Source organism: Paramormyrops kingsleyae, chromosome 14 (assembly GCF_048594095.1).
Source record: "Paramormyrops kingsleyae isolate MSU_618 chromosome 14, PKINGS_0.4, whole genome shotgun sequence".
In the NCBI taxonomy this organism is placed as follows: Eukaryota; Metazoa; Chordata; class Actinopteri; order Osteoglossiformes; family Mormyridae; genus Paramormyrops; species Paramormyrops kingsleyae.
This window is the reverse complement of record NC_132810.1, coordinates 22706258-22731808: the sequence shown is the minus strand read 5'-3', so window position 1 is coordinate 22731808 and position 25551 is coordinate 22706258. Positions and strand designations below refer to the sequence as shown.

The window sequence follows — 25551 nt, the reverse complement described above, 5'->3', positions numbered from 1 at the left end:
CCCATGAATGGAAGTAATACAATTGAGAAAAAATCTATTTAAAAGGTTTTATGACATTAAACATAATTTGTTCTGTAAATTACAGGTTGTTCACACAAACAGACTTGTGTTTTCATCTTATATGGCACTGAATCATGCTACAGTGCATCACAGTTCATCCACTGGATGTGCATCATGTTTTCTCATCACGTAGGGATAGGAGTACCCTTTACAGTGGGGGTTCCCAAGTCCTGGTTCGAGGTCCGTGGTCCGTGGACAGTATTCTGCCGGGCTGCAGAACGCTGGGGGTTTCGGTAATTTCCAAAAATGAATTATATATTTCACATTTTTTGTGAACCATCCTTTCACATTCACACGTTGTGTTGCTTGAATAAAAATGGAAACAGTGAAACTGCTGCTTCATCTGCATCACATCTGGCATCTTCATCTGTCAGTGATATTTTGGTATGACATAAACTGTGGACATGAAGCCCTATATTACATTTTCTTTTCTGGAAAGAGCATCCTTTGGGACACTTAATCATATAAGGGTGGCATACTGTCCCCTTCATACCGGCACCTTATTCCTTTGGAAGGGTACCCATAGGTCAATTTAGGGCACCTTATTGGGCACTGCACCACATTTCCTCCACTTCAAGGGCACTGAGACACTTCATCACATTTTCTCACTCTACAGGGTTTACAGGCAGCACTCGATCTTTGTTTTTCCATGTAAAGGGCAGCCAATAGCGGCATTAGCTCACATTTTAACCACAGAGGCACCAAATAATTTCCAACACACCAACAAAGCTGGTTAAATGAAATTGACATTCAACAGGGCCACACTAAATTCTCCCCTGCGACCTCCTTTATTGCTATATGACTCCTCTCTTGCACAACAAATACTGGCTTGTTAATTCAATTGAGGAACAAGGTCATTGCCCCTGTCAACATGCTGTGGGTTCATCACAGTTTCTTTAACCCACTTTGTCATGCACTGGATCTTATCGAATCAGGAAACAAATATCTAAAAACGTATCTGACATAAGCAGCATGAATGTTTCCTTGGCAGCGTTGGTTTAGTAGATCATTTGTATTAATATTGCAAATGTAAATATTAACACAGTTAAGTCACTGATATTAAATATGACTTACTTCAAGTTTAGCGTTTTATTTTTACTGAAAAATGTCAGAACATCATCGATTTAAATGGCATCAGGTGCATCAGCAGTCTTGCACATACACTCGAGATTATGTTGAGGCTACGAACCAGAGAACCTGGAGGAAACCCATGCAAACATGGAAATAACATGTAAACTCCATCAATGTGGGGACCCAACCCAAAGCCCTGCAGGTGTTATGTTACTTAGACGCCTTCAGTAAACACAACTGTGAATGAAAAAGAGAAAAAGAGAAGTTAGCAAGGTTACAGCATCGTGTACCAGGGGCATTTGCTAGTGCTGTTCTTTAGTCCTGCCCTCAAATATATGCAGACAAAGTACTGTAGATAGTGTGTTCTCATTCATTTTCATTAAACCCAGACCACCCCCCTAGTAAAGAATTAACCTCTCCCCCCCTCCCCCCCTCCATTTCATAAATATCCAGCGATGTGTTAGACAGGCATCGTGTATGGGATGCGCCTTGCCCCGTACCCACTCTCTATGAGCTAGAGCAACAGCAAGGACAAAAAAAAAATTATGATTGGCTTCGAAAGTGCATACAGAGGTCATGCAAAAATCTTGAAAAAGAACAATCACTAAAATTGCAAAACCCCCCGCTACCCCCCGACATATAATAATATATCACTATATATTGTGGGAGCTCAAATGTAGAAGTTGCGTCCGTTAGATAATAGGTTAAGTATTACGGTATTTGTGCTGCGTGCTGCGCTCTAAACCTTAAACTCCAAAGTGCATCGCAGGGCAAACAGGGTAATGGTGAACAGTTTAAATCCACCGTAAAAGATAAGCACTTCTTCGGTGATTAAGCACGAAATACCTGATCCAGCTAGCATCGACATTGGTGTTTCAATGGAAGGCGAGCTGCTTTTCTTTGTGAATGGGAAAAAGGTACAGTAGGATTGCTTTATTTCGAAAATTTAAACAGAAAATTATATATTACATACGTAGACTTATACTTTATATATTCAATAACAACCAGAAATGTAAATCCCGTATTGCGATCTCAGCTCAAAATATAAATGCGCATATAATTATGCATGTAAGTACTTTGTTACAATAATTATGCAATCATACTTCGATTTGCTAAAATTAGTAAATTGGCAGGCTAATTAGTTAGTCTTTGTACTGATATATAGGCCTACTTATATTGTAATTCCATCCTTTCCGTTCACGTATCCTTCTTAATTGGGCTCGCAGTTACTATTGTAAAAAGGTTATTACACGTTTATTCACAGATTACTAAGCGGTATTGTGTGCTTGTCTGTTCATAATTTTCACCCCCAAACGGGGATGAAAAAATGTAAAATTCTATTTATAATTAATTTTTTGAAAGTATTTCTGTTTTTCCTTTTTTCGCGTTATTTTTCAGATTGTGGAAGGGAATGCAGAGCCAGAGATGACGCTCCTGACATACCTCCGGACAAAATGTATCCTTATGCGTCACATACAGAGCATATACATTCGAGTCCAAATAATTTGTTCAGGTTATGTCATAGATATTTACAGACTGTGATATGTTTAACGTGGAGTGAACTGTATTTCCATTTTTAGATTATAGATTTTTTAAACAATATATGTATAGTAACGTGTTACAGATAATGTTTTGATGAAAATATGATGTAAAAGGTTTATTTGTTTGTTTGTTTTTTTTTTTCTTTCAACCGGAAGTTATGACCCACAGCTGAATATGTGTGCATTGGGCAGTAGTAATATTCCAAATGTCATTTCAGTCCAAAGCCTTTCACACAGATTTGATTTAATCATTTTGAGGGGGTGTATCTCTAGCTGGCCAATCATGCTGCACTGTACTATATTCAGGTTGATGATTGAGTGCAGGGTTGTGGGTTTGATTTCTGCCCTTGCCTCTGTGTGTGTGTAGTCTCTGTGTTCTCCCAATTCTTGTTTAGATTTCTACCTGCACTTCGAAACTTCTGCTTAAGCAAACTGATGTGTCTAATTTGCCTATATTATGTGATTTTGTGTTTCACTTGCACAAATGGACAACTATCGATTGTGCAGACACTCTGTTTACACAAGTCCTTGTTTATACAAATGTTTGCGATTTGTCAGTAATGGCGCAATGATTTTCTTTCCCATTAGGTAAGCTTTACTTTACATTGTGAGGTCGCTGTTACTTACAGAAGTAAAGTGTGAAAGTAAAGTTTTTCTGTCACTTGATCCTTAATATTGTTATACTTAGTGGGACTGACTGGGACCAAGCTGGGGTGTGCAGAGGGGGGGTGCGGGGCGTGCACTGTGATGATCTCCAGGTTCAACCCACACAAGAACAGAATCGTGTATCCTTTTCTAAACATAAACACACAAAAGTACCTTCAACCTTGACCAGTGTTTTGAGTCTGTTGAATAAAAGCAAATGGAAAAATTTAATATTTCATAATAAATATGGTGTTGCATCTGACACAGGGTTATTATACAGTATATCATTACAAATCATTTACCAATGTGTTAAAAAGGTTGAATGTAGGTCACTGCAGAGGAACAAAGTTCAAGGGTTACAATGTGATGTGATACAGAGTGTGGCAAAGTAATTCTTTTAATGCCATGACAACACAATGTGTTGTTTCTAGGGTATTTTAATTATGTATAAACCCATTAAAAATGTGTACGGTTAATAAAAAATTCCCATATTTACACGGATACATAAAATGGCAGAGTTGTACACCCCCCCCCCCCATAACTGTATAGATGCTAAATAATATGTAGCATGTTCCTCTAAAATGAGGATGACACATGATTCTTTGCAAATACCTGTGGGTCAGAGGTTTTGAATGAGTTTCTTAGCCATTATATTGGAACTGTCTCAGTATTTGATATCAGGCTGGTCCTGGTTCTAGGCCTTTATGAAATACTTTCAGCCACCATGCAGTCAATGCCTGCTTGGCTCCAGTCTGCTCGCTGCATCACAGTGCTGTCACCACTGTGGAGGGAATTGGCAGCGTGGCCACCCAAGTGCACCCGGTCCAGGTAAACACATGTACGCCTGTGTCCTATCTCATCTTACAGCAATTCAAATCTGGTTTGCTTTTTTCCTTGTTTTGTTTAATCAATAAAAAAGATCAAAGCTGCGGAAAAAAATCACAACTCTTCCAGGAGGTTATAGATTGCATCTCTACAAGACTCATTGCATGTTAACCATATTATGCTTTAAGAAAAGAATTTGGTTGTATTCTATACAATCTTAGTCTAGTACAATAAATACTTAGGGGCTCCCAGACAGGCCACATTCTTGCTCCCTTCCAGCCCCCAGCACATGTATACCAGCTATTCTTGATCACTTAAATATTTGGTTCAGCTGTGCTGGGTTCTTGTGGATTCAGTTGAGAAACAAACATTGCAATGGAGTAATCTCTGGACAGAAGGTGTGTGTAAATTAATGTAATGTCAATCAATTTACAAAAAAAATTCCACTTTTCCACGCAGGAGCGGATTGCCAAGACCCATGGCTCACAATGTGGATTTTGCACACCGGGAATCGTCATGTCCATGTATGCCCTGTTGAGGAACCGACCTCAGCCTTCCAAGCTAGACATTGAGGAGGCATTTCAAGGTAACATTTACAAGCACATCCTGATTTTCCCGAGTTCAATACGCCCCTAGGTCAACAAGGGAAGGGCTTGCGTTTCACTTTGATCAATCACAGTATTCTTTTTAAATCATCGCCTCTGCAGTGTGTATGGAGACGCATATTCTTCGTGTTTCTGTCTGGGTTTACTCTGGCTACCTCTACAACAACATGCATTTAAGTGTCTTTTAATTTAAACGACTTGTGTACCTCCTGCTCATTTTTGTTACATTTCTTACAATCGTGCTGCACTGTCTATAACTTGTGGAGCTCATGCAAAAATCTTGTCCTCCAAAACTCAAATTATAAATTACTAAACATGTAAAGTTCAGCAACTATAATTAGCTATTGAATAGCATTGTACTTTGACATTGCAAAGTTATGCTATGTATCTTGTTATAAATACAGATGAAAATTTGACTGTGATTCCACCTAACTATTATCAGTACTATTAAAAATATCAAATACATCCCCCACAAAAGTTTATGCCTATGCTCATTTTTCACAGGCAATTTGTGCCGTTGTACTGGATATAGGCCAATACTGGAGGGGTACAAGACGTTTGCCGTAGTAAGTATGGACCCCGTTAGATATCACCATTGTAGTTAACCTGTATTTACTTCACTGCAAGCTGACATGATCTGTGCAGATGTTTAATTGGCAGTACTGACATTATAACTTAGGTCTGCATGGTGGAGGTCTACAGTATCTGTTTTATTAGGTGTTACAGTTTATAGCTATTTGGTTGTTGTTAAAATGCTTACCCAGCTGGTACTGTAGTAGGACCATGAAATCTGTTAGCTATTGTACCTGGAATGGTTATTCTGTTGTATAGGCTTATATTAAAGTAAGGTTCTCAACCTGAATTGCTCCAGTGAAATTTATCCAAGTATATAATTGGCTACAAAATCTGTAAGCTCCTTTGGGTGAAGGCATCAGGTAAATGATTGTATGTAACTGAACAACTGGTGTTCTGATCTTTTAAAAACCTGCAGGATGGTGGTTGCTGTGGAAGAAAGGGAAAAGAGAATGATTGCTGCATGAACAGAGAAGCCAAAGATAATAATGTGAGAACTCAATTTCCTTGAAGATGCACCTTGTTTCTAGGCAAGACTAGAGCTGTCATTACCTTATGTTGTAATTTCGCAGTTACAGTACCTGGACAGTGAAAACCTTCAAGCTTGAAGAGAAATTATTCTTTTAAGGATATGTCTGGCAACCCTACAGACAAACTAAGCATGTTGCATAACTAGTCAGAAGTGAACAGAAGTTGACTTATATGTTATAACACTGGTGCCAACCTGTTACGACACCGATATCAATGAGCCAAACACAATATTTAGTTAAGAGCTGTGTCACCATTTCCTATTAGAAGGGCAACTTCTCACAATGCTTTTGCATATTCAACCCCAACGTTTACACAGATTTTACATTCACATTTGACGTATGCATGACATGTTGTATACATGACATTGTGAAGTATATTCAACTTAATCAGTTTTATTGAGTAAATACATTAAATAACAATACATTCTTTAGTTCAGATTCAGTACTTTCCCATTTTTTTCTTTTAAAATGTTTTAATAATGATAGAATGAAAAGTACATTAGGTTCAATTTGTATGATTATTAGTAGCAGTAGTAATAAAAATAGTATAGCAAGAATAATAATAATAATTTCTCTGCATTGACAGTAAACATTAATAAGTATTATATTTAAAAGTTTGATTATTTAAACTTTCTGCTATTGCCATCCTTCTGACTAAAGTGGAGTTATTACTAATTGCAGGGAGGTTCTGTCTCACAGCTGTATGACCCTTCTCAGTTCAAGCCTTTGGACCCCACACAGGAGATAATTTTTCCTCCTGAGCTTTCGGTATGTTCATATATATTGCATTTCTCCTTTGTTTATGGCAAAGTTATCTGCCTATTGTAACTGCAGCCTTCCGTAACATTCTAGCAGCTACATATTAATTGGTATAATAAGGTAACTTTGGCCTGTCATATAGCAGTGACTTTTTCACAAAATATTGCTCTGGTCATCTGCAATATTTTTAGTATTAATATCAGTATTCATATTAGAGTATTAAAAAAAGTGTAACAAAATTATTATGATTTTTTTTTCTACTTATTTTTGCTTAGTAGCCATGTTGTATCAATTAATCACAGTCAGTGGAAAACGGGGTGCAGAATATGCATTTCTGTGGTGTTTTCCTTGCAGCGTTTAGCCAAACAGGAAAATAAGAAACTGCAATTTAAAGGCGAACGAGTCGTATGGATCCAACCCAGCTGCCTGACAGAGCTACTGGACCTGAAGGCAAAATACCCTGAAGCAAAGCTGGTTGTGGGCAATACAGAAGTCGGTGAGTTACCGCCTTCAGGAAGGGATGAACATATTAATAGGTAAAATTCAAGTTAAAGGCAGTCTATGCTTATGATGAACATGAAGAATCACAAAGGAGGACCTCTTAAATGCTTACCTTGAAACAGTGACCGCACTGCTGAATCAGATGGTTATGGCTTTCTGGTTTGAGCAAAATGCTTTTACTTATTGTAAATAAGGAGATCCATAAGGAAGATGTTCATTTGTTTACTTCTGAAGTACATTCATTCATTTATTAATTTACATTTATTTAAATTTGTGATAACTATGGTAGAGCAATCAATGCAGGTGGGAAATGCCTTCAGATTGTAGATGGATTTTAATCTCAGAAAAAACTATACTATAGTACATTTATACAATGCTTTTGTCAGCATTGTATAAAAAAAAAACAAATAATATATTGTTAATTTGACAAAACAAAGTAAAAAAAGAAACACATTTGCAAAGAAAATTGTCGATAAATGATAATATAACAATGTTATCATGTTTAAATTATTACACCATTTTTTAAGGTATTGAAATGAAATTCAAGAATATGCTGTATCCTGTGATTCTGGCTCCTACTGTCATCCCTGAGCTCACCGTTGTCCAACATACAAGAAATGGTCAGGCCATCCCTGCATCCGTCATGATGGTTGTAGAATGAAGATTAGATTTAAATACACTTTAAAACTTAATCCTTCATCTGGATGAATCGTTTCGGCATCAATTCAAACTGAACATTATCTGTTGTTTTAACTTTCTGTTCAGAAAATAAGAATCTGTGCAAAATTAGCAAAAGAGATTCCAAAATCACCAGGACATATAGATTTGTATTATTTTCAGATGCACATGTCTATATAATCAGACATGTGAAAATCAATTAGCCTACATGTGTGTAAGATCATATACTGTATGGGTCTTTCTGATGCTTTAATGCATTAAAATAACATGGTAAGTATAACACAATAAAAAGTAAAGCTTATGTGTCAAGGGATCTTATTTGGTGCGGCCTGCACCCTCACCCAACTGGAAGAGGTGCTTCGCAGCTCTATAGACGACCTCCTGCCTTACCAGACAGAAGTTCTTCATGCCATACTGGAGCAGCTACGATGGTTCGCTGGACGGCAAATCCGAAACGTGGCGGTGAGGGAGTCGGTTATGGCGACTGGTTGGATAACTGCCGGCATCATTTCCTGTTTTACAGGTCCAGCGCTGATATCTGTAACATTAATTTGATTTAGTATCTATGGTTAACCTATTGTCCTCTTGTTTACAGGCAATAGGGGGCAACATAATGACAGCCAGTCCCATCTCTGATCTCAACCCTGTGTTCATGGCAGCCGGTTGCAAGCTAACAGTCATATCTAAAGGTAAATAATGCTTACGCATGAACTGTCTTAGGCAAATGCACTTGTTCCACTCTCATAAAAAGGGGTAAAAATTTATACCTTTGCTTGTCACTGGGGCTGTACCCTCAAGGGTCTGCCAATTGTACCCTTAGCTGTAAGTAATTGTACCTTTTAAGGTAGAGACAGGTGCAGACTCTCAGGAACATTTCTGTACCATTGATGGTACAGTAATGTTGTTGTAACCTTTGGGATGTTCTTCAGAGTCCATTTCTGTAGTCCATCAACTAGAACGTTCATGATGAAGCAATTTTCAGTAGTTACTATACTGACTGATGCAACATCACTGATGAGCTATGGCATTTCACATGAGAGAATGTGATATTATGTAGTTAAATGGAACCTTTTGATAATCGTTAAGTAATCTTAACAATAAAACTGAAGAGGTCATTTCACACATCATAACCCTACAACCATAGCAAAGACATGGAACATGTCGTTATAATGTTTTATATGTGTCTTATATGTAATTTATATGTTTATATGTTACTGTGTTAAACTGGAGTTTAAAAAAGATGGGGGGGTCAATTGTAAAAATATATTAAGTTCATAATAATATAAGTTCACCTAGAGCTGAGATATCTGAAATGATCTGCTCCAGGAGGAAAACGAGTCCTACAGATGGATGACCAATTTTTCCCAAGATACCGAAAAACAGCCTTAAAACCTGATGAGATTCTGTTATCCATTGAAATTCCTTACACAAGGAAAGTACGCAGACTTTTTTGTTTCCTTTTCCAAATAGCTGGTTATCAGTTCATCTACTGAGAGAAATTGAATGACGTGAAATGTGGCCCCAGCCCAATACACCTTTGCATGTCTCAGCAGAGATCTTCTGTATCTTGGAGCCTCTTTACATATGGATTGGTCTAGTGAATCGATTCCCAGGGAGTCAGGTCACATTTTGTATTACAGGGTCAGTACTTCTCGGCATTTAAGCAATCCCTACGCCGTGAGGATGACATCGCCATTGTGACCTGTGGCATGAATGTCATTTTTGAGGAGGAGACAAACACCGTCAGTCACCTCCAGCTCAGCTATGGAGGAATGGCGCCCACCACCATCCTGGCCAAGGAGACCTGCAAAATGCTAATTGGGAGGTTAGGGATTTATCTATAAGGATACCAATACATGCCATGCGATGGGTTGGCACCCCATCCTGGGTTGTTCCTTGCCATGCACCTGTAGCCTTCGGGATAGGCTGCGGACCTCCTACGATCCTAATTAAGACAATTGAATACAGAAAATGGATGGATGGATAGATGGATACCAATACTGAATGGATCAGTAGATACCAATATTGGATGGATAGATGGATACCAATATTGGATGGATGGATAGATGGATGAATCCATCCATCCATTTATTATATTTTATATATTTATATTATAAATATATAATATATATATTTTATATTCTATTTAAGTCATTGGTTTTTCCTCTGAAATATGGCTTTAAATGTGCCTATTTTATTAGGTATATCTTTAAGTTGTCTCTAATGAGCCCTCTGATGGATCAGACATTCTATCCAGTGTTTCCCCTGCTTTCAGATGGGCTAGTAGTGATATTCAATGAAATGTACATATTTTTTCTACAGGAAGTGGAATGAGAATCTCCTTGAAGAAGCCTGCAGCCTCTTGTCCAAGGAGATGACCCTTGACCCCTCGGCCCCTGGTGGTTCCGTCACCTACAGACGCACACTGACCATCAGCCTCTTTTTCAAGTTCTTCCTCACTGTCCAGCACAAGCTGGCAGGAGACTTAAAGGAACAGGTAATGAGAGGCCAAAGGAGGCGAACAGCAGTGGTCTTAAAAACACTGATCAGATTACCGAGAACAATACCATTAAAAAAACCTCAGAAAGGTTACAGGTACGTGTAGCATTAAGCAATAAACAACAGCAGGTATCAAAATTAGTTAAAATAGAAATATTGGGGCAAGTTATAGTATGTTTTATTCTCCCATTCATTGTCCAGGACTACAGTTTTATAATCAGATTCTGCAATATATCCTACACCATGATTCTTCTCATATAGGGGATTGTTTTGGAAGATGTCAGACCGGACTACATAAGTGCCACTGAGCTTTTCCACAAAGAGTTCCCCTCCTGTGCCCAGGTTTACCAGGTAGGTGGGCATCTTTTCCTGGAAATACAGCAATAAAGCGTGTACAGCAAACGTGTCACAAAATATCTTCAAATTTCAGAGTTCTCTTAGCAAACGGAGGTACAATGCAGACTTTTCTCTCTTGTCTGATACTCATCCTTCGCATATCTTTGTAACACACACATTTATCTTGAGAAATAAAAGCCTAGCCAACAATTATTTACAGAATACATTCGCTACTCGTCCTGAGTCTCATAAACTTCGATGGCCACAAAATACACCAGATATGCACCTGTATCACTCTATCCAGTCTTCATTTTACACCACATTACCTGCAAAAAATGACCTAAAAACACCAGAATTTCTTGCAATTTAATAGTACCAAGTGGGTATGAAATCAGATGGATAGAAGTGGTACAACATTTATTTTCATTCTGAAATATCACCATGAATTCAAACCAACCTGCAGGTCATGCACTTATCCTGTTCTGAGAAATGAGTTAAGCAATATTTGTTTATATGTGCTGAGGTAATGAGTATTAAATCAAATGTTATTGTCCCAGGCAGTGCCCCTAGGGCAGAATGAAGAGGATGTGGTAGGTCGACCCATCATGCACCTCTCTGCCCTGAAACAAGCCACTGGTGAGGCAGTGTACTGTGACGACATCCCACACTACAAGAATGAGCTTTTCCTGGTGCTGGTCACCAGCACCACAGCACACGGCCAGATCCTGTAAGTGTGTGGATGGCTCTTCTTTGAATCCATAAGTTGGCTGCTAAGAAATATTCTGCTACAGTTGTTACTTGGCTGTGTTGCCATCAGGTCCATTGATTCAGAAGAGGCCATGTCTTCACCTGGCGTTGTCACCTTCCTCACTGCTAAGGACATCCCTGGTAGCAACCAGACAGGACCTGCTGTTTATGATGAGACAGTTCTGGCTGATGGGATGGTAATTGTAGCAACCGTGGGAGTGTATTGAATAGCATTTGAGGGAAATCGTCTGACTAAGCAATCATTTACTAGCTATACTGATGAGAGAATGCCAGATGGTTTTGTCAAAAGCATTATCTGAGTACTGCTCCTGAACAACCATAATTCAATGCTTATATTTTAGATGCTTAAACATTTGTGCTGTATATACAGCAGTCTGCATGTTATCATTCACACACACCTGTAAAAGTCAAAAGTGAGGGATTCTTCTTTGTAGAGTCTGTATCACGTCTTTCTATAATCTTCCAGATAAGATTAACTAAAATGAACTTTCTTCTTAGACCAAGACATTATTCCTGCTCTTACAGTGACTGTAGTAATGTGTACTACTGAAGTTTTTCAAGACAATTACCAGTTTAAAAGCAGTAATCTCAAATGAGCAATGGCAATGCAAGTGACCTTTACTGCAGGCATAAAAATTGTTGATTTACTAAGTGGTGTCCGAATAGCCTCCTCCTAGCTTGGCACAGTTTCAACAGAGTAGCTGAACACTGGCAGAAAAATAGCCAGTGCAGTTGGTCCAGCCACACTGGGGCCTGCAGAAGCAGGGGGCCACACAGAGGGAGGGGCAATAAAAAGTTGAAGCAAGAAGTTAAGCTATCTTTCATTAACCATTGTGCAACTTATTATGGCACCTAAAGACCAACCTAACAGTATTTCTGGTGCAGTCAGTATTTTGAGCGTAAAACGCACCACTGTAAAAATGATGATAACGTGGCATGCCTATTATTGAATCACATATGTGGGAGAATTACAGTTTGGAAGACAATCTCAAATAAGGAGCTAAATGCAGACAATTATATACCAAAAATTGACATCAAAATTCAGCACAGCTCTTTTTTTTGTTCTCGGGGTAGGAAGTCGTGTATATTTGATTGCGTGCTTGGACAAGTGTCCAGAAATGATGAGGGGGTCCCCTATAAAATTTTGCACTGGGGCCCAGATTATGCCACTGGCATGGATATTGCACCCATTGATGTATTAAACCCATTACTGCAGTGTAACTGGCATGAACTTTGTCACTTTTTCCAAAGGTCACATGTGTAGGACACATAGTGGGGGCCATTGTTGCTGACACACAGGCCCATGCTCAAAGGGCCGCAAAGTCAGTGAAGATCTCCTACAAAGAGCTGAAGCCCATCATCACCATTCAGGTTAGTAGCAGTGCACCAACAAAAGTTTTTGCAGTGTTTTTGCATCTGTGCACTTTATGTTGCTTTGCAACTGTGGCCAAACAAATTTCCCAAGGGATCAATAAAGCAGATCTTATCTTACAGTCACATATAAAATCCACACTTATTGTACTTTAACAAATAAGCAGAATAACTGAGGAAATCTCAAAAATGTGATTTTACTTTAAGCATGTTTCCAGGAGCAGAATGTCCAATTTTAGTTTTTTTTCCCCCAATGCAGGAGGCAATTGAATGTAAATCATTTTACCAACCAGTGAGATCAATTAAGAAAGGGAACCTTGAGGAAGGATTTAAAGAGGCAGATCTCATTCTGGAAGGTGTGAAATCCATTGGATTCATTTTTGGTCATTTTTAATGATTATTTCAGAATTGCTCAATTTTAGATATGCAGTGTGTTTCAAAGCCTCCAACATTTATCTTGTGGTTTTTAATTGCTATAATTTAAATAAATAAAGGGCATCAAAATGAAATACATCAGAAGTATGCAAGAATAAACGTTAACACTGAATGGCATGTCTATAATAATCTATCAACACATTCATATCACACTATGATGCATTCATAAAGCAATATAAACATGGCTATAAATATTTATAAATAGGCATAAATCATTTTACCCATGTTTATTATGCATTATGAATGCTTTATGAAGCTCTCATGCATAATGAACTATAGATCCCATCATAATGCAGTACAAACTACAAAGTATCCTTAATTCTTATACCGACCATTATAATACATTATGAAGGCATCTGTAGTGCATTATAGATGAGAGCAGATGAAGTATTATAATCAACACTATAATACCTTATGGCTTGATGGCAGTGGTGGCTTAATGGTTAGGGAAGTGCCCTTTTTAATTGAAAGATTGTTGGTTCGAATCCCCAACCAGCAAGGCACCACTGAGGTACCCTGAGCAAGGTACTGCTCCCCGGGTACTGAATCAGCTACAGTATGTCACATATGGGTTAAATGACACATATTGTTGTTGTGTGCTGTGGTGTGTCAACAATGACCACTGATCACTAAATTCTAATTCAAATGAAGATGCTGTAATGCTTTATTAAATCTCATGCCATCCATTGTAATGCATTATGGAGGTACTTCTAGTAAAGTGTTACTGAACTAGCTCTTCTTGCTGGTTATGTGCTTGCATCCCGCCTGCTCTTGTTGTGCAGGAGAGATACATATTGGAGGACAGGAGCATTTTTACCTGGAGACCAACTGCTCTCTGGCTGTTCCCAGAGGAGAGGATGGGGAAATGGAGCTGTTTGTCTCAACACAATCTGCTACCAAGACTCAGGTATGTACAGTAGGTCACCATGGAAATACCACTTTTGGTGGGTAATGGATATAATAACAAACGATCAGAAAAAGAATAAAACGAATGAAAAAAGTCTAGTTTTTGTTTAACCTCAAGGTTTAATTATTAATTGCAACTAGCTAAATGCAAGCTTACTGTATATTTACCCCCAAGTACAGGGATTTTCCTCCGAGACACAGGCACTTAATTACTGAATAATCAAATGCTGTTAAATTATCTGCTACTACGTCTTGTATGTCTACTAATTTACTTTCATAACATTCCAGTGTTTTATTTATTAATCCCTTTAGTTGCATATTTCTTTCTCCTTTTTTTTTTTTTGGAATCTTGGTGGATATTTTCAGCAATTGGTTGCCAAGGTGCTGGGAGTCCCAGCCAATCGGATCGTCTGCAGAGTGAAAAGGATGGGGGGCGGCTTTGGGGGAAAGGAGTGCAGGAGCACACTGCTGTCAACAGTGGTGGCACTAGCGGCTCATAAGTAGGCATCTGCTGCATCGTTACCTTTATTTGAAAAGCATTCTCCATTCTTATTCTCCTTTTTATTTAACATCCTCATGATTTATGTCAATGAATATAGCTGGAAAAAAATGACCACCCCTGCCACAATTACCTTACTCAGCTTATCAACCAAAAGTTTGTTTATGAGCTTTATTGTATAGTTTTTACAGTATATGTTGATGTATTTGCTACGAATGTTAATAGTATTTTGTTTTTATGTAGTTGACAGTTTCATATTTATATTTACATCACCTTTTGCAGCGAAATGTGTTTCAAAATGTGGTCTGAAGATAGGGAGGGGCTATTCTTCAATTGAAATCGTTTAAAGTGAACACGGTTTTGAATGAAAAAAATTACGTTTGCAGTAGATGCATGTATTATACAGAGTGTGGAGGCCGGACGTAAACAGCCGCTCATCAGCTTCAGCATTTTGCTCTTGTGGACTGACGCACCCAGCCAGTGTTTGTCTTACGTGGATTTCCATGCATGTCTTTCGCACCCAGATTAAAAACCCCTGTCCGCTGCATGCTGGACCGAGACGAAGACATGCTTGTGACTGGGGGCCGTCACCCATTCCTGGGGCGCTATAAGGTGTGAGACCAGGCCTGATATCATCCAGTGAGGCTCATCTATCAGCTTCCATCTTAACTGCAGTTATTTATTCCTAGAGAGACCAGAAATCAAATATTATCAGTTCTCCATATTGTGGACAAAAAAAAAACTGTACAATGGCAAAGTACTTCCTTGTGGAATTTCAGCAAGCTAAGATTTACCATTTCATGCTGTATTCTGTAAACTTCTAATCACGTTTGTCTTTTATTCAATATACTACTTTATAAACGTTCATAAAAATGCATGTGTATTTTCTCTTCAGGTTGGCTTCATGAAGACCGGTAAAGTAATCTCCCTGGAAGTGACATATTACTGCAACACAGGGAATTCTATGGATCTCTCACTATCAGTGCGTGTTTTTAATGTTTTTGAAAGAAATGAAATAAGCCTGAATCTTACCCTTTCAAGAAACACGTGTAATGTCTGTTGTATCTCTATCTATCATTGCATATTTTCAGTTATTAATAATCACAAGATCATAAACTTTAGCATATTTGTGATTTTAAATATATTATCGTAAGGATAGGTTTGACATAACAAAACATGCATTGCTTTTTTTAAAGATCTTGGAAAGGGCTCTGTTTCACATGGAGAATTGCTACAATATTCCTCATATCCATGGAACAGGATACATGTGCCGGACGAACTTGCCCTCCAACACCGCATTCCGCGGCTTCGGGGGGCCCCAGGGCATGATGGTAGCTGAGAGCTGGATATGTGACGTGGCAATGGCCTGTGGCATACCTGCTGAGGAAGTGCGTAATGACAATAACGTTCTTTGTGACTAAGGTTGTGATTTCAGAAAATACCACTATTCTGAATGTTTAGACTGAGTCTTTTGGTCTGTGGGAAAAAATATATCTTTCATCACTTGCAAATGAATCTAATTGTTTTGCAGAGTCACTTAATCTTTATGTGACAGACCAAATTACATAGCACTGGGGTCATGCTGATTGGTCATACTTTGAGAAACACTTGTCGCAATTTGGATTACATCCTCATTGCAGCAGTGCTATTTTCTGCAAAACGAACAATGACCATAAAATAAAAAAATGTGTGTTTTCGACAGTGACAGATTATTTTAGGGTAAGTTTGCCATTAGAAAGCTGTTAGTGAAAAAAAGAATGTGTTTATTAACTTCAGTGAATATTCTACTAAGATTTGCTTATGGTTTATTTTAGTAAGTTAATATAGACCGAAATGCAACACTTCAAATGCTATCTAACCCTAAGTATTTTCTATATATGTACAAACAGATCTTTTGAAAAGATTCCTCTAATAATACCTCAGATAATGAGAACAGAATAAATTATGCATCTAAGCATCTAAATATGATGTCATCCCATTGTGGGCACAAAAATCACCAAATGAATCCTGCACAACCTGCATTATTCTCTGAAAGTCTGCATTTTCCCTAACGGAACAGCATGAAACTGTCCTCAATTGACATGGAATGTAAATGAATGTCTATTATTTGCAGGTTCGGAAATTGAACCTTTACGAAGAGGGAGATCTAACGCCTTTTAATCAGCGTCTGGAGCAATTTACCATCGGCCGCTGCTGGGAAGAGTGCCTGGCCCTCGCGAAGTATCACTATCGTAGGACACAAATAGAGCAATTCAACAGGTCAGGACTGGAGAAATCAGATTTTTTTTCTCAAGAGCATTCAATGGATGAAGGCTGTATACTGTACATGTGAATTATAGGATTATTCCCCTCTTTCCAGAGACTGCATTGGCGATATATTAATATCTACATTTTACATATTTACCAGACACTTTTGTCAAAATTGACGCACAAGTGAGGCAAATAGCACATTACAAACGTACTTGCCGTCAAGGAATCACGTAGGCATAAGTGCAGCTAGGCTGAGATTCTGATGAACGCCCATGCAAACATAAACAGAAACAGTCGTCACAGATTTCTTATGGGTTTCCAGACAACATCGCTGGAAGAAAAGAGGGATTTCTGTAATACCCACCAAGTTTGGAATTAGCTTCACCGCTATTTTCCTCAATCAGGTAAATATCCTTTGTGTCCCAGGTTTACATCTAATCAACTGAACTATTCACCTCTGGTCTGACTCACTCTGTCTTCAGAAAGATCTCTCTGACTCACAACTGTGAGGCTGTGTTGTTGGTATGGTGACCATCCAGTCCCTGTCAGGGGGGGGGGACACTATGAGCTACTTCAGGTTTAAAACTCAAAGGCTCCTGTGCTCAGCTTCAATTCGTCTTTTTTTACTTTTATTTTACTTTTACTGGTTTGTTTCCTTGATTGAAAGACTCATCCAGCTGATTCACATTAACATTAGTGAAATGTGCATGGTTATAGGACACTGACCAATCAGCACACAGCAAGGACTCAGTGTTAAAGTGAAATCCTGGTCATTTTGATTGATTGGTAGTTTACAAACCCTGTCCTAGCTCATAGTGTCCCCACTGACATGGATCAGATGGTCACCCTAGTTGTTGGGGTGTTGGCATATTGTTCTTTTAGGCAGGAGCCCTGGTCCACATATACACCGATGGCTCCGTTCTCCTAACACATGGTGGCACTGAGATGGGCCAGGGGCTTCACACCAAAATGGTCCAGGTGCGTGTATCACCGCAAGGTAGATCTTCTGCACTGATGGCAGCTATAATGGTATTGAGCAAACAGTCTGTATATAAAATGTAAAATATGGAATAATATATTAGAAAAATTACTATGTTGTGCTGTGCCATACTGTAAGCAGTACTATAAGTACAGATTTTAAAAGTACAATGTGGAGCATAACAAAAAGAACTCCTTTGTAATGGTTTCAGTACAGTTTTAGTTAAGGTATGAATCTTTATAGTCACTGTACATCAAACAATGAAATGCCATTTAGTAGCAGCAGTAGTACCAATCAGCAGCACAGCATATATAATATGCATAAAGTAGGGCAATAAATATAGACACATGTATAGACATAGAAATTTGCAATATACAAAGGAGTATAAAAGCAGAATTATATGTACAATATTTGTGGAACAGTGAAAAATGATACCAGTGCAATAAAGAGGCGCAAATAGCAGAATGAATTTTAATGTTCACTGTTACCATTTTGCACTGTTTCACAAATACTGCACAAATATTTCAGGTTTTAATATTGTGATCTGTGTAAATGAGTGAAAGTAGCTCTGGATGAAAATCATCTAATGGCTGTATTTCCTGTTCAGGTGGCTAGCAGGGCCCTGGGCATCCCAGGATCGAAGATCCACATCACAGAGACCAGCACTAATACTGTGCCCAACACCAGTCCCACTGCAGCCTCAGTCTCCTCAGATCTCAATGGCATGGCCGTCTATGTAAGACAGCAGCAGCCTACAAATTTACTGATTCAGGGGTGACTGTGTCAGATAATACATCCTGAGCCTGAGCCAGAAAAAAGGCAGAAAAAAAGAATGGCGAAACTTCTCTATGTAATTTGACATTATGAAAAGTATGCAGACCAGAGATGGAAATGTCAGGTCCAGAAAGTACAAATCCAGACCAAGATTTTGTTTCAACCAACCAGTTGAATATAAAGTCAAATTCAGAGAGTACGCAGCTGGTTGGTTGAAACAAAACCTTGGTCTGGGTTTATACTTTCTGGACCTGAAATTGTCACCTCTGCTAAATTAAATAAGGGGATTCAATCTTAAACCATAAACTTAGACCATAAACAAACTGTTATGTCTCTGATTATAGATTAACGACAAATGCCCTGCAAGACAGATTGTAATAAGGATATAAGGTTATGAGTAATATGAGGGAATATGAGGGAACTGTGCAATAAAATTATTTCTTCAATCTTTCCAGAATGCCTGCCAGACCTTGATCCAGCGTCTAGAACCCTACAGAACCAAGAACCCTCAGGGTACCTGGGAAGATTGGGTCAGAACTTTTCCTGTCAAACACCCATTAGGAGCACATGTTTGCTGTATATATTGTCCGTGTCGTGTAAGCATGTGACATGCATGTCAATACTAACTGTACTTTTTAAATCTTTCCGTTACAGGTGACAGCAGCATATCTAGACAGAGTCAATTTATCAGCAAATGGCTTTTACAAGTAAGTTACATTTCATACAATATCTATCATCAGGCTTTGAGATACCTAAATGAGAAATGTCATTGCTTGGATTTTTTTCTGGATTTTCCTTATTTCAAACCAGGACACCTGATTTGGGTTATGACTTCGAGACCAATCAAGGAAGGCCGTTTAACTACTTCAGCTATGGCGCGGCTTGTTCCGAAGTTGAAATCGATTGTCTAACTGGAGATCACAAGGTGACACTGAACATGCTGAAATTGATTTCCCATAATTCCATAAACCAAACCTTCCCAATATTTTCCCCTAAGGGCTAAATTCTATCCACAACACAAAGCCAAGGGCCACTGCTTATGGTCCTGTAACAGCTGCTTTAAGGCAAAAGGGTGCTCACCACGGTAACAACTGTAAAAATGAAGAGACAAATCCAGCTTTTTTAATTAATAAAATAATGCAAAATGTTATTCCTTCTGTTATAATGTGATTTAAAATGTATAGCATATTTATCACTTTCACATTTGCATTACTTCTTCATAACATAAAAATGACAGTACTTGACAATTCATGATGACACGGAACCTTTATTCCCTCCAGAACCTTCACACTACCATCGTCATGGATGTTGGCAAGAGTCTGAACCCAGCCATTGACATTGGGCAGGTATGGATCAGCTTAACCTTGTAGCATTTGATTCCTTCCTAAACTAACATTAATGCTATGTGAATGCGATATAGAGAGGCAAAAATGGTGAGTCGTATGGTCTACACAGGTGGAAGGAGCATTCATGCAGGGGGTGGGTCTCTTTACGCTGGAAGAGCTTCGCTACTCCCCGCAGGGCATCCTTCTCTCTCGTGGGCCGGGCATGTACAAAATTCCAGCCTTTGGAGATATTCCCACCGATTTCAAGGTGTCTCTCCTCAGGGATGCCCCCAACGAGAAGGCCATCTTCTCTTCGAAGGTAAGACGCAAGAGGCAGTCTTTCAGCTTTCTTCAGGGACCTTTCAAAAATCGACACGTACAAACTACATATAGTTAATGTGACTGAGTGCTGTGCATGGACTTTTATAGGGCCCGGTGCTCAAATGGGGAGGGGCGCATGGCTTGGGGTAAATTTTGCTGACCGGTGTGGGTCCTTCTCAGTAAATTTCATTAACTGGTAGGGGGTCCCTCCAGTAAATTGCACCTGCTGGGGCAAAATTTCTACAATTATCTGTTATTGTGTTATTAAATCGCTGCACTTAGAACCTGAAAAGGGGCACCTTCAATTGTTCAGGTAAAAGGGGCAGATGCTCAGGCACCCCCAGACACCACCCCCCCCACACACATGTATGCTGCAATTAATGCAATGTACTCTGCAAATTTCACGCTATACAAAGTAATTATCTGTAAATAACATAAGAACATAAGAACTATACAAACGAGAGGAGGCCATTCGGCCCATCGAGCTCGCTTGGGGAGAACTTAACTAATAGCTCAGAGTTGTTAAAATCTTATCTAGCTCTGATTTAAAGGAACCCAAGGATTCAGCTTGCACTACGTTATCGGGAAGACTATTCCATACTCTGACTACACGCTGTGTAAAGAAGTGCTTCCTTAAATCCAATTTGAAATGTTCTCTCGCTAATTTCCACCTATGGCCACAAGTTCTTGTATTTGAACTAATGCTGAAGTAACTATTCGGTTGAACAGCATCCAAACCTGTTAGAATCTTATACACCTGGATCATGTCCCCCTTCAGTCTCCTTTGCTTGAGGCTGAACAGATTTAGCTCAACTAACCTTTCTTCGTATGACATTCCTCTAAGACCAGGAATCATTCTTGTGGCCCTACGCTGCACCTTTTCTAAGGCCGCAATGTCTTTTAAGATATGGTGACCAAACCTGCACACAATATTCTAGGTGAGGTCTCACCAAGGAATTGTATAATCTCAGCAATTACCTCCCTTGACTTAAACTCCACACACCTGGAGATATACCCCAATATCCTATTGGCCTTTTTTATTGCTTCCCCACACTGGCAAGAATGAGACATGGAAGCATCAACATACACACCAAGGTCTTTCTCATAATCAGCTACCTTTATTTCAGTAGGTCCCATAAAATACCTGTACTTTATATTTCTGGTATTTTATGGGACCTACTGAAATAAAGGTAGCTGATTGAAATACTCTTCAATTTCTGCAACTAAATTATAAATGTCGCATCTCTGTTCAGTTGTGGAGTTTTCCGTCTTGCCTGTGTTCTTGCTGGTGTTTTTGTGGAATATTGCTGACTCACTATTGTAATTGTGTTATAAAAAATTAGCTTTATCTTTATTATCTTCATCCTGTGGTCCTTACCAGGACAAGCAGCTGGAAGATGGATGGATGGATGGATGGATGGATGGATTGATTCTCAACCTCATACTTCTGTGTCTCATTTCAGGCTGTAGGGGAACCACCACTCTTTCTGGCAGCCTCGGTTTTTTACGCCATTAAGGACGCCATCACCGCCGCTAGGGCAGAGTCAGGACTCAACGGCCCTTTTCGACTGGATAGTCCTGCCAGTGCAGAAAGGATACGGGTTGCCTGTGAAGACAGGTTCATCAAAATGGTATGTTATTCTGCATATATTTATTACACAGTTTCTTATTTAGCAGCATAATTAACATAGCACAGCTAACATAATTCAGAAGCGGTCGTCTTTATTATTACCTAATATGGTTCTCATTGTTGCAGACGGTTTGTATAAAATTACATACATTACACTTTTACTCTTTGTCTATTTCTGTAACTTGAGGGTAACGTAAGTAATACAGGCTAAAAAAAAATTCCTCTGTTGATTACGGAATTCAATTAATCATTAAATTGTACAGTTGCAGACACAGATTACTTACCCATGTTTTTAATCATTATGTTACTTGCCGACCTTATTATACCTTGTGGTGTACGTTGAGCATTCCAGATAAATTCAGTGTCAAAGATTAAAAACTCACGTTATAAATGGAAGAAATATATGGGTGATTCCTGTTTTGGGCCACATATTCATGTCCTCATGTTTAACTGGCTCTTATTCTTTTATAAAATTAGACAAATCTTTATAACAAACCTATTTTATTATGTGTTTAGGTGTTTTCTATTGCTCTAACAAAGAAAAATTATTATTTTTATCTTTTTACATCTCTTTAAAGCAGGGGTCTCCAACTCGAGTCCTGGAGAGCTACTATCCAGTAGGTTTTCTGTCCCACTTGGCTTCTGATGAGCCGCACCTGTTCCTGGTATTTACCTGAGAACAGGTGTGGCTCATCAGAAGCCAGGTAGAATAGAAAACCTACTGGACGGTAGCTCTCCAGGACCGGAGTTGGAGACCCCTGCTTTAAAGCACCATTTCTCTGGAATATGCGCTCATTTTAGCAAGTCCCAAATGCAATGTATTCAACTTCCTCAGTAAATATAAACTATAAAATTATAAAAACCAAAACTTATTCTTTATTAGTTTGATAGACTAGGGTATACTACCTTTAGAGAAAGAAACAAATCTGGTGAAACTTATTTTGTTTTCTGTAATTATATAATATATTATATGTCCCCACATTCATTTTCCACCCTGTGAGCCTCTAGTTTCTTGGCTCCCTAAAAAGATTACAAATCCATACACCCATTTCCATGAAGTGACATCATTTGTTTTTGGGGGGAAATTCAACTGGAAGACTATGGTAAGCTTTAACTGTCACTCTCTCCTGTATTTTTCTCAATTTTATATTACACACCGGTTTGAGGCACCCATAAAGTTCCACCCTGTTAGTATATATTATGGGAAATATTTACTGGAAAAAATATTTTTTAAAACATGTTAAAAATAGCTATTTAAATGCTGACCAGCTGTAGAGTGTGTGCTAGCTAAATGATGCTCACTCAAAGAGCTAGAGCTAAATTAGCTAGAAATATTCCACCCTGTTAGGTTCCACCCTGTTAGGCTATGTATGGGATATGCAGCCTACTGAGTAGAAATTTATTATTTTCATTAAAATTGTAGATTTATTATTTGAGTGTATTTCTTGTGTATGATAATGAATAATAATGGTATAATCAAAAAGTATTATTATTATGAGTGTATTTCTTAATTATTTATGTTACTACAGTGGTATTATTATTATTATTATTATTACTATTATTATTAGTTGTAGTAGTAGTATTGTTGTTGTGAATCTGAATCTACTTGTTAAGAGGCCGACTCGGTTCCACCCTGTTATATTCTATTCCACCCTGTTAGGCAATGATTTAAAAAAATATTCGAATCACAGCAGTAAGTGTTTGGTATATTTGTATATTGTTTTGTTAAATGAGGTGCATATAATGCATCTACATATACTTTTATTTCTAATTAATAAAATTCCTTACAAGACAACAAAATGGGGACAAAAAATGCACAGATTCCATTATTCTGACATTGTACTCTTCATAAAATTAAAACTGTTAATGCTACAAGAATGAAACTTTTATCATAGCAAAAGGGACACATTGTATCCCAGAAAAGTTCAGTATTGTTTGACTTGTACATTATTTAAACTTTGTGATTACCATGTACATGTCCCTAACAGGGTGGAAAACGTTAGGAGAAATATATACAAAAAACATCCCATAATTATAATATTTTCAACCCCTGAGCTTGGCAAACATGCATTCCTCATAGCTAAGTATGGTATAGTCCTGACAAAATGTTTAAACCATAAAATACAATCATTCCAATTTTCAAAAAACAGACAGCCAAGTATGTGGTCCAAAACAGGAATCACCCATATTTCATTTGTCATTTTCTCATAGTTGCTTAGATGTGCATTACTCGAATTACACAGAATTATACAAAACTTGTTTGAATGTTTTGCTTTTCATTGTGAAGATTGTAATGCTGAGGCTAAACGAATTCATGATGTAATTTAAACAAAAATAAAAATTTGTTTTAGTGTCCCCCTCCAGAGGCAGGAACCTTCCGTCCATGGGCTGTGCAGGTGTGATGACCAGATATGAAGAAGTCCAGCTCGGTCTCAGACAACATGCAATGTCAGCTTGGCCGGAACTGCTGTTGTAACAGCACTAAATGCATTATGGGAAAAAAAGAAAACATGCTGCATCATAATAATCAAATTAATAATTTGCTAACACAATTACAGAAGAAGTTAATGTTTATTTTTAACCTAGATATGTTGAAGAACCGATTGATAAATGATCATTTGAATGATTGAAATGCTCTATCCATCCTCAAATGACTTAACCTGTCAGGTGGCAGGGGGGGCTAGAGCTGATCCCAGGATGCACAGGGCAGGAGACACCCTGAATGAGACGCCACTCCATCGCAGGGTTCAAACACATTTGCACATAGAGATGCCAATCAATTAACTGTATAACTGCAAAAATACCATAGTACAAGAATAAAGTGACACTTGAGTCTTCTTAACTTTTATTTAATTGAAATCAATAAATACACCATCGCAGTGTTTCCCAACATGGTACTCGGGGGGCCCCCAGACAGCTCACCTGCAGCCTATCCTAGATAGCATAGGGTACAAGGCTGAGACCCATCCTGGGTCCCAGTCCATTGCAGGGCACATACATGCATACACTCACAAACACATGGGTCATTTAGTGACACCAGTTAGCCAAACTGCATGTCTTTAGTCAATTCAGTTCAATTCTTTTATTGTCATATGTACAAATACGAGTACCATGTACAATAAAATACTTACTTGCGTGTGCCCCTGCAGACAGTGAACATAGACAAGTCGACAAAAAAAAAAAAAACACAAAATAAGTGAATGTAATGATAAAGTGAATATAAATAAGACCAGAATCTTAGAGACAATGGCAGAAGTATATGTGTGGGTAGCAGTGGAGGTGACACAAGGCTACTGATTGTTCATGAGTCTGATTGCAGTTGGGTAGAAACTGTTCCTGAACCTGGAGGTGCGCGTCCGAATGGACTTGAGTCACTTCCCAGATGGGAGGAGGGTGAAAAGTGACAGTGCAGGGTGGCTGGGGTTCCGCCTGATACAGTTCACTTTCCTGAGACAGTGTGTAGTGTGGATGTTATGGATCGCAGGGAGCTGTGTACCCGTGATCTTCTGTGCTGAGTTCACCACACGCTGCAGAGTTCTGTTGTCCTGGACTGAGCAGTTGCTGTATCAGGATGAGATGCATCCTGTCATGATGGATTCCACAGTACACCTGTAGAATCTGCACAGGGTTGTGGGAGACATCCGGGCTTTCCTCAGTCTCCTGAGGAAGT

The 25551-nt window shown here is 38.6% G+C and overlaps 1 protein-coding gene across 2 annotated transcripts; it reads left to right on the top strand.

Annotated features, from left to right (window-relative positions):
* Positions 1-1865: 1865 nt before the first annotated feature.
* xdh (xanthine dehydrogenase) lies at positions 1866-24723 on the top strand. Of its 2 annotated transcripts, XM_023794336.2 has the most exons (36): positions 1866-2048; positions 2530-2587; positions 3361-3457; positions 4037-4145; positions 4602-4728; positions 5252-5313; positions 5739-5810; positions 6532-6618; positions 6964-7105; positions 7638-7730; positions 8099-8250; positions 8384-8477; positions 9115-9224; positions 9429-9613; positions 10111-10285; positions 10549-10638; positions 11181-11350; positions 11441-11567; positions 12643-12762; positions 13022-13118; positions 13980-14104; positions 14470-14603; positions 15127-15214; positions 15498-15584; positions 15799-15990; positions 16716-16861; positions 17175-17256; positions 17735-17830; positions 18439-18567; positions 19061-19135; positions 19260-19312; positions 19416-19530; positions 19886-19951; positions 20061-20249; positions 21715-21882; positions 24233-24723. In XM_023794336.2, the coding sequence occupies exons 1-36, from the start codon at positions 2010-2012 to the stop codon at positions 24281-24283; spliced, it is 4002 nt and encodes a 1333-aa protein (XP_023650104.1). In that variant the 5' UTR covers positions 1866-2009; the 3' UTR covers positions 24284-24723. The 2 variants fall into 2 exon arrangements, with proteins under 2 accessions (XP_023650104.1, XP_023650105.1); XM_023794337.2 differs by lacking the exon at positions 3361-3457.
* Positions 24724-25551: the final 828 nt, after the last annotated feature.